At 31.2% G+C, this 10911-nt stretch overlaps 1 protein-coding gene across 1 annotated transcript in view; it reads left to right on the top strand.

Moving 5' to 3' along the window:
* LOC106470224 (zinc finger protein 62-like) overlaps nt 1-10911 on the top strand; it is a gene marked incomplete at its 3' end in the record, with an annotated part of 67967 nt that overhangs the window by 13882 nt on the left and 43174 nt on the right. Inside the window, exons 3-4 of the mRNA XM_022398822.1 lie at nt 1206-1386; nt 7163-9002. Coding sequence (XP_022254530.1) covers nt 1206-1386; nt 7163-9002 — 2021 coding nt within the window. The remainder of the gene's footprint in view (nt 1-1205; nt 1387-7162; nt 9003-10911) is intronic.

Raw genomic sequence — 10911 nt, 5'->3', positions numbered from 1 at the left:
AGAAAGGACTGGTGTCGCTAAAGTTTCGTCGGAACGAATTTACGGAAAATTAACTAACGAACGGAGATGTAACAATACATTATATAATCACAAAATATAGCATCATATTAACAAAAGAAACAAAATTATGTGATACATCCCAATATAAATATAAATCCTGTGTCCAAAGTATAATTGAAAACTTAAACTTCTTACCTCCACTAGCCATGAGCTTTTGGACTTCTACAAAGTCCATCATCAGGTATAACCTTATCAGTGTTATAAGTTTATGGATGTTACAATGTTCTTATTTTATCATTGACATTAGTAGCCTACAGATGTTACAATGTTCTTATTATATCATTAATATTAGCTGTCCACAGATGTTACACTGTTATTACTGCATCATTAATATTAGCTGTCCACAGATGTTACACTGTTATTACTGCATCATTAATATTAGCTGTACACAGATACTACACTCTCTTTATTGTATAATTAATTTTTATGTCCACATATGTAACACTGTACTTATTGTAACATTAATTTAGATGTCCCCAGGTGTTACACTATACTTATTGTAACATTGTTAGCATTTCACAGATATTACAATGTTCTAACGGTGATAACTAGAAATGAGGCTAAAGGAAATTTTCATGAAATATTAGTAAAACTGGAATAGCTGTAACATCAGTAAGTTGATGTTATATGTCATATTTACAACTACAATGTCTAGTCATTTTTTATATCCTTATGAAGCTCAATACTTTGTTTATTCATTTAAATATGTATATTAGGTTATTTCTTTTTCTTTCCTTTTAATTATGCTCCTGTCTTCAATACTTGTGTGTTAATCTAAAACTACATGTAACAGAAATAAAAATGCTATTCTCTGGCCCCCCAGTGGCACGGCGGTATGTCTGCAGACTTACAACGCTAGAAACCGGGTTTCGATACCCGTGGTGGGCAGAGCACAGATAGCCCTTGTGTAGCTTTGTGCATAACAAAAAACAAACAAACAAACAAGCTATTCTCTGTATTTTTTCACCTTTGTTTCTGGACTTCTTGAAAAAAAAAAGATAAAATAGTTTGTTTTGTTTATAACACATAATTAACTTTGAAATGGTAGATTTATATCATCATATTTTATATTAGAGATGATATGTACTTGTTTATTTTAGACATGCCACTAGTTTGTTTTTATAGACCTTTTGTTTGGTTTATAGAGCATATTTGTGAAAACAGAGCAGCCTGATGATCTACCAAAAGATGGTGGTTTTTCACAGTTCAGTGACAACAATGATGATGATTTGCATAGCTCAGAATCTAATGTTGTGAATGAGAAAACAGAAACTACATTTTCAGAAGATTCACAAAAAATTGAATCTAGGTTGGAAAGTAAATCTGGTAAGTACAAAAACCTCCTAAAAACTGTAAATTCATTGACACTGGGTTAATCCTTTCACTATGGACAGGTCAAAGAATGCATGTCATAATGTTTTATAGAGTTATCATCACAACTTACTTAGCTTTAACATCAATGTATATCAATAAAATTGACATCAAAATGTAGTTCATAATTCAAAAGAAAATAGTAAAAACAAAATACGAAATATCTGTTTTTTGTATGTGTGACACATTTATATCCTCTTGTCCTGTTGGTCTTTTTTTTGTCTTATGACTACCATACAATGCCTGTAGTGGTTAATGAATTGAGAACTCATATTTCAGACATTAAGAAGCTGAGATATTTAGCAAACCTACCAGCATAGTCCTGCTCACTACTCCATTCTTTTGAAATCACATTTTTCTTAAGTACATGTTTATAACCAATAGAAAAAGCAAATTCTAAACTAAGAAAATCTGACAGTCATTTTTAATTGACTTAAAGGGGAAAGCTGGAGTTTTACTGGAAATGTTGAAGTCTGTTGATTAAGTCGTTGCTTTGAATAGAAATGAGATTCTATAGCTTAGTTAGAAAGCCAGATAAATTACAGTGGTTTTATGTGTTTGTCTTCCCCCTTCATGTGAGAGAATAAATGGGGCTTACAGCAAGGCTTAACAAGTATGACACGAGTACAAATCAATTTTGTAACATGGTAAATACCAGAAATCATTGTTTTCTGTATATTTGTTATTTATTGTTCAATACTTTAAGCATTGATGAGTTCATGGTAATAATATTTATATATGTTCATAAATGCACTTACACTCTTTGTGCAGCTATATTGCTAACTTCTGACCACCCTGGGAGGATAACTAACATGATACTTACCAATTTTATTGTATTGGCCTAGAATTTGTACAGAGCCATATCAAAAACATTTCTCATATTTTATTACTTCAGACAGTTCACTTTGCAACCACTGTACTGTAAACAAGCTAATAAATCTTCTCCTGCTGTGTTCTCAGAGCTGGAATTATGATGTACTCTGTGGGAAAGTTCTGGTAATTATGTTGTATGAGCTTTTTGATGTTGATGGTGTCATATTACAATATCATGTAAAAAGTTGAATGGCAGAAGCAGTGAATCATTGTTTTATGTTTGGCAAGTTTCTACTTCAGCTGCTAAACTAAAATAAACATAGGAAATAGAGGTGCAGAGTTTAGAAGTAGAAACTCTTAGGAGGAGTACCTTGGAACATTGTAATAGATGCTAAAGAGGATAGAACAGTAATATTCATTTTATTTTATTTATTTTTACTGTGTTTATGAATTTGGTTAAATTTGCCTGAATGCGTATAGAGTTAGGGTAGAGAAAATGACAGCTAAAATATAAAGTTTTAGTGAAAAAGAACATTTGATATTTATTTATGAGGTTTTACAGATTATACAAATGACATTTGATAATTTTCAGATGAAGAAAAGGATTTTTCATCTTAAATTGAAAATCACTTTGTAATCAAAGCAGTCAACACTCTGACTCATTGTATTCACAGACAAATTTTTATTGATTTATTGTCCACAATGGACTTGTAATGTTTACTCAAAGTGTGAACATTTTCATGAAGATATACAAAACATGTTAAAAGTTATAGTATGGAAACCTTGATGGTCATTTTGGGGTCATGTGGCTGGTATAACTCACTGATGCAGCAACGAAAGAGTTAAAGAAATTGATTGAATTATTGGTAATTTTTTATTGAAAAATTATTGACTATTACCTCAAATCATCAGTAGTAATTCTTTTATTGTATCCCCTCTTCTGTTTACAGATTTACTAGAATCTGGTTAGTTAGTGCTGTCATAAAGTATATATAGCTTACATCCCCAGGCCTAAATGTAAATCTGTTTTCATGAAAGAATCAGTAATAAATCAGAAAAATTTAGAAATTGTGTAACTTTCAAAATATAAGTGCTAATCATCACTTGACCATACCAATAAACATATAAAGTATGCACCCATCTCACTTCAGCACAAAATTTGCCTATAATTTAAGCAAGATTTCTGACATTGCTTATATATTATACCTAAATGAATCTGCTTGAATTCTGCAAAAGTTTGCTACAATGTCATGCATGCATGGCAATGCCATTGACGACAGCAATTTGCACAATTGCTGCCCAGCTTTCAAGGCAACAGTGAAAATCTTTTAATACCATGTGGTGCACTCTTAGTTAGTCACAGCAAAGAATTTATGTTAGAGTGCACAATAAAATTTATTGAACCACATAAGACAGGATTAATTTGAGGTGTATAGATCTGTTAAATAAAAAATATATTTGACCAATCTTATGTGAAGTACTTTTAAGAACATGGTTGGGCCCTGGTTAATAGTCCACTGTGAATGCTTTCCAACTTTCTAGTTGACATCAGTTTTAAGAAAATGTTAAAAGTAGGCAGTGACATGCATGGCTAGGTGGGCTTCCTGCACTTATGCCCCAAAAGTGTAATTTTTTTTTCTTGGTCATAAAAATTGTCAACAACTACAAAGAGATATACCTTATAATACATATTTCTTGTTGCAAGTAATTAGGAAAGAAAAAAAAAGAATTTCAGCTTTAAAATAAGTGGAGCATAGAGCCTAGTGGGACTTTACAGTAAAAAAAAATTAATATGGTATTAAATGTCGATATGTAAAAATTTACTGTTTAGTTTAGGTCATAAAAGTGTTTGTAAGACAAAATGAATAAGAATAAAAGAGGATCTGTTTGCTTATGGATTTTTTACCTATGCATACCAGAGGCAACCTACAGCCCCCATAGTCTCCCTCTAACACCCCACAAAAAAAAGGCTCACCTCATGTGCTTGAAAAATTTCCACTTTTGTTAATGAGCCCCTGCCATTTTAATGTCCTCTGCACATTACTGGAAGTAGGTAATTTGTATATTTATCAGTAGAAACCTACCCCCCACTCTCAATCTCCATGAATTTCTGAAGTTGATGTTCTGAGTTGGCTTTCCAAATAGTTTAATCTCTTAACATCTAAGACAACATCTTCTGATCTAAACTGGTTCATTTAACCAGTCACTACTGTTTTCCCACTCCATAATTTGCATACTGACAGCTCAGGAAATTGGACTGGCCTTTTGTACATTAGCTGTTTAAAACTCAATTCATTTCCCTATATATAAGTAATGTTTTTAATAAATATACCAATTTTGGTTGAACACTTTCACAGTCATTTTACTGCTAGTTTTAAAGGTAAAATCACAATAATAGATAAATGTGGTTATTATAAAATCTCTTCTAACTGTGATCGAATGTATATTGGCCAAACATAGAGAAATTTAAAAGTTAGTCTTAAATATAAAAGCTATAGAGAAATAGTAAATTAGGGAATTCGAATTTGAACATATGACAGTCTTCTTCTTCATGTTAATTGGAACAATGTGAAATTATTTAAGTATTTGAATAATAAATACAAATTAATAAAGTAGAATCGTAAATATTTGAAAACTCAAACTCAATTTTCAAAGGAGATTTGGTTCATGGGTTACAAAAACTTATTTTTGGAAATCTGATTTAACCCTATGGATTTTGGCTTCTTACTGTATAAGTAGGTAACGTCACTATCATTATATTTCATTCCAAAAATAAAACTTGTGCATGAAATTGGTTGAAGTTTGACAAGAACTTTCTTAAAAGTATGTAGTTTCATAAAAACAAAATATTTAATTTTGATATATTCTACTATTTTTAATAAAAAATTCATTATTTAATGTAGTTACTTGCAATCGGATCATAATAGTTCACCTACGAGGTGATTTTCATTTTGAGTGTAAAAATACTATTTTATTATCTTATAGTTTGACATTTCTTTTACATAATCTGTAGAACCTCCTAAATGAATATCAAAAGTTTTTTTAAGATAACCTTTTATATTTTATTTTCCATTTTATCTACCATATCACTAGCTCTAGCTATTATCATCAATGTACAATGCATTGAAATGTTTGAAATTAAGTATTTTAAATATATATACTTACCTTTTATCTCTTCATTGAATAATTTTAAAATATCTTCTTTGGGTTATATGCATAATTTCACATAGTTTATTTTTAATGTTTTATTTGTCTTTCCAATTCTTTGTCTTTTATTATTTGTACTGAAATGTCAACTGGTGCCTTCAGGCCATTATAATGTTATGATTGGCAGAGATGCCTTTGATAGAATAGTTTGCACAAACCTATGTTCAGAAGTCTTGACAAGTGAGTTGACAAATAGATAAACTTAGAAAAATCATTAAATCTTTCAAATATGAACTTTAAAATACAGATAATACAAAATCAACTAAAATATAAATGTAAAACCTATATACAATTTAATTGTCTATCAAACTAATATGTGAAATGTAAGAAAATATAGTCAAGCACTAGTGACACCACTCTCGTCAACAGAATAAGTTTAGTTTACACTTCCTATGTAAAACACACACGTTGCTAAACTTTTCTGCTCTTGTTACAACATTTAGCGTGAAATTTGCTCTTTCTATTGGTTATAAGTGTGGCATTCAAGTTAAAACTGTTGCTTAGCAATACCTGTTCTACTTTGAAAGTGGGTATGTTTTTTCTTGAACTGAAGAATTTTTATAAAGGTTTCCTCAGACTTTAGTTCTTGGAATATACTTGAATCACCGAAACTTTGAATGTCTGCATGAAAACATTTACATTATACAGGCACTTGTTTCTCTTATATCAAGTGTTGAGATTTTTAACTACATCCACATCACATGCTGAGTTTTAAGTATTGTTTTACAGGTTTCTTTTAAAAAAAAAGGAGTAAAAAATTAGATAATCTAAAACTTTAAGTTGTAACATACTTGATAATTAAAATGTTAATAAAATGGTTTAATTAAATTTTGAATGTAACTCAATAACACATTTTTACATGCAGAAAGAGTGTACTGGTAGGCTTGGTGTTAAAAAAAAGATAAATAGGTAGCAGCATCATTTATGCTAATGGATTGTTTAAAGTTTTTTGCATAATGCAGAAAATTGGAAAGGTATACAAGTAGTATAACAGTGTTCTCCACTGTTGTCTCCTTCCTGCTGATGGTGAGCCTATAGCCCACCAAAACAATTAGTAGTTGTTAGTTAAAGCCTTTAATAAAGTTTTTAAAGAATTTTGTTTTTATTCAGTTTTTACTGTATAGATCTGCATTTGGTGTATTGTTGAACTATAACAAAAACATTATTAATGTTACAAACATCATAACATTATTTGATTTAATCAGATAGTTTATGGGGATGTAACCACTTCTCAATGAAATCATAAGTTAATTTTGGATAGAACTGGTTGTTGTAACACTTTGTCCACTATGAACCTTTTTCTTTAACATGATCTGTTATTTCCATTTTATGTTTTCAATATTAATTTGAACTAGGGAGTAAAGTTTTTACAAAGTATAAAACTAAGAAAATTTTGTCATAATTATTTTTACTTTTAATATTTTGATTGTATTAAAATTATTTTTATTTTTAATATTTTGATATTGATATGTGTGTTGATTGTATTAAAATTATTTTTATTTTTAATATTTTGATATTGATATGTGTGTTGATTGTATTAAAATTATTTTTATTTTTAATATTTTGATATTGATATGTGTGTTGATTGTATTAAAATTATTTTTACTTTTAATATTTTGATATTGATATGTGTGTTGATTGTATTAAAATGATCTTACATGTGAAGTATGGTACATTAATATGATTTTTGTATCACATATTTTGATCTTAGATATAAAGTCCAGTGTGATCACCTGTTGTGGAAGTCAGTTTCCTGGTGATATTTTAAGACAAGAAGATCTCTTTAAAGAAGTCATCAGATTCTCCAAACCAAATTATATATGTGGGAAAACAAATTTAAATGGGAATGACCTAAATATACATCAGAGTGGTGATGTATCATACAGTTGTGGATCAGTGGATAATCTAAAAGAATATGAGAGGATAGAAACTGCAGGAAAACCTTATAGTTATGAAGTTTGTGCTAAACATTTTAGAATAAATAGTGAGTTTAAAAAGCATGAAAGGATACACACTGGAGAGAAATGTTACCAATGTGAAGTTTGTGGAAAACACTTTGGATTAAACAGCGACTTAAAAAAAGATCAAGAAATACATACTGAAGAGAACCCTTACAGTTGTGCAGTATGTGGAAAACAATTTAGAACACATAGTGCATTAAAAAATCATGAAATAATACATACTGTGGAGAAACCTTATATTTGTGGAGCTCATGGGAAAAAATTTGCAGTCAATGGTGAATTCAAGCTGTATCAGAGTATACATACTGGGAAAAAACATAACTGTTGTGATGTTTGTGGAAAACAGTTTGGAAGTAACTGTAACTTAAAAGTACATCAAACAATACATACAGGGGAGAAACCGTATATTTGTATAGTGTGTGGAAAAACATTTCGAATAAAGGGTAACCTAAAAAAACATGAGATAATACACACTGGAGAAAAACCATATAGTTGTGTAGTGTGTGGAAAAGAGTTTCGATCAGTGAATCATCTAAAAAGTCATAAGAGGATACACATTGCAGAGAAACCTTATTGTTGTACAGTTTGTGATAAAAAATTCAGAAGAAATAATGAACTAAAATATCATGAAAGAATACATACTGGGGAGAAACCTTATAGTTGTACAGTTTGTGAAAAACAATTTGCAACAAATAATGAATTAAAATTTCACCAGAGTATACATACTGGGGAGAAACATAACCATTGTGACGTTTGTGGAAAACAATTTAGAAGTAACTGTAATTTAAAAGTACATCAAAGAATACATACAGGGGAGAAACCATATAGTTGTACAGTGTGCAGAAAAGTATTTAGAACTAAGAGTACCCTAAAAAAACATGAGACAATACATGCTGGAAAAAAACCATACAGTTGTATAGTGTGTGGAAAAGAATTTCGATCAGTAGATAACCTAAAACTACATGAGAGAATACATACTGGAGATAAACCTTACAGTTGTTCAATTTGTGGTAAAGAATTTAGAAGAAAGAGTGAGTTGAAAAGACATCAAAGAATACACTCTGGGGAGAAACCATATAGTTGTGTAGTGTGTGGAAAAGAATTTAGATCAAAGGGTTATGTAAAACAACATGAGAAAATACACACTGGAGAAAAACCATATAGTTGTGTAGCATGTGAAAAAGTTTTTCTGACAGTAGATTACCTAAAAATACATCAAAGAATACATACTGGAGAGAAACCTTACAGTTGTGCAGTTTGTGGTAAACAATTTAGAACAAGTAGTAATTTAAACAAGCATGAAAAAATACATACTGGGGAGAAACATTATAGTTGTACAGTTTGTGGAAAACACTATACAACAAATGATGAATTAATAATTCATCAGAGTATACATACTGGGGACAGATATAACCATTGTGACATTTGTGGAAAACAATTTAGAAGTAACTGTAACTTAAAAATACATCAAAAAATACATACAGGGGAGAAACCGTATATTTGTGTAATGTGTGGAAAAGCATTTCGAATAAAGGGTAAGCTAAAAAAACATGAGATAATACACACTGGAGAAACACCATCAGTTGTGTAGTTTGTTAAAAAGAGTTTTGAACAGTGGATCAGCTATAAATGTCATAAGAGGGTACACACTGCAGAAAAACCTTATTGAAGAAGTAATGAACTAAAATATTATGAAAGAAAACATACTGTGGAGAAAAACTGTACATAGTGAAAACAATACAATGTAAATTTCATCAAAGAATATGCACCTGAAAGAAACCATACTGTTTCGTAAAGAATTTGGAACAAACAGTGTGATGAAAACTTGTGAAAGGATACATACTGGTTACAAATCCTCACAGCTATAGTGTGGCAAAACCATAACTACTGTATTTGGGTTTTGATTCGTCTACTTTGAAATATGTTTATAATGGGCTTGAGTGCTTTACTTGGGTCTTGATTCAATAACAAATGTTACTCTAGGCTGACTACAGTACTTGTGTTTTGATTCATTTAGTCACAAATGTGTTAACACTGTGCTGATAAATTGTGTCTTCATTCAGCTACCAAAATGTAGTTACACTAGGTTGACTACTTGGGTTTCAGTTCAACTTGTCTTGAATGTGATTTTATACTCTGACTATTTGTAGTATTGTGAAAGTTATTATACTGCATAAAATATCATTAATTTCATCTTTGTGTGCTGTTTATCTACTTGTGAATTGTAACATACTGTTTATTTTGTTCAGAGAATTTTCTGCTGATTCATTTCCATGGATTTGACTTTCTGAACACTTAGTCTTCTGAATTCTGGAACTTGAATGATCCCAAACCCTCAGTCTTATCTCTTAAAACTAATCCAGAAATTACTGGTTGAAAGTAAAGTTGTAACACTATATCATCTTCTTTCCACAGCTGATTTTATACTTGTCTACTGTAAACCTTTTTCTTGAACATGGTGTGTTCCCTTCAGTTTATGTTTTTATAAAATATGAAACCATACAGATTGCATTATAATTATTGTTTTACATTTAATATTTTGATAGATATTTCTATTAATTGCATTACAACAGTGAAATAGATATAAAATGCATTAAATAAAGTAATACATTATCCTACCAAAAGTCATGGGACAGGGGTAGTTATGAATAAAACATGTCTTTATTCCAAGAAATTATTAGCATGTTGGCCAACCTTTAGCCTTAATGACTGCTTCAATGTGTTTTGGAAGACAATTTACTAATTTCTGGTTGAAAGCTGGTGGTACTGTGCTCCACTCCTCTTTTAAAGCATTAGTAAGCACCATTACTGAAGAGGGCCATCTTGGCCTTGCCCTTATTCTGCATTCCAGTTCATCCCAAAGATGTTATATTGGGCTGAGGCTCTGTGCTGGCTACTGCAACGTTCCAGTGTTATTCTCTTCAAACCATGCATTCACAATCCTTGCTTTGTGACATGGAGCGTTATCACGTTGGAAGGTGTAAGAGCCAGTACCATAAAATTGCCACAATGTAGAACTCTGCATTCATGGGTCCATGCACTGCGACTAGCGGACCTAGTCCATACCACAAGAAGCACCCCAGACCATGATACTGCCACCTCTAAACTTCACTGTTGGGACAACACACTCAGATAATAAGAGTTCTCCAGGTATCCTCCATACCCAAACACATCCATCAAACACACTCGGGTACTAAGAGTTCTCCAGGTATCTTCCATACCCAAACACATCCATCAAATGCACTCAGGTAATAAGAATTCACCAGGTATCTTCCATACCCAAACACATCCATCAAACACACTCGGGTACTAAGAGTTCTCCAGGCATCCTCCATACCCAAACACATCCATCAAACACACTCAGGTAATAAGAGTTCTCCAGGTATCCTCCATACCCAAACACATCCATCAAACACACTCGGGTACTAAGAGTTCTCCAGGCATCCTCCATACCCAAACACATCCATCAAACACACTCGGGTAATAAGAGTTCTCCAGG

Source organism: Limulus polyphemus, unplaced genomic scaffold (assembly GCF_000517525.1).
Source record: "Limulus polyphemus unplaced genomic scaffold, Limulus_polyphemus-2.1.2 Scaffold3889, whole genome shotgun sequence".
In the NCBI taxonomy this organism is placed as follows: domain Eukaryota; kingdom Metazoa; phylum Arthropoda; class Merostomata; order Xiphosura; family Limulidae; genus Limulus; species Limulus polyphemus.
This window is presented reverse-complemented; position numbering and strand designations above follow the sequence as displayed.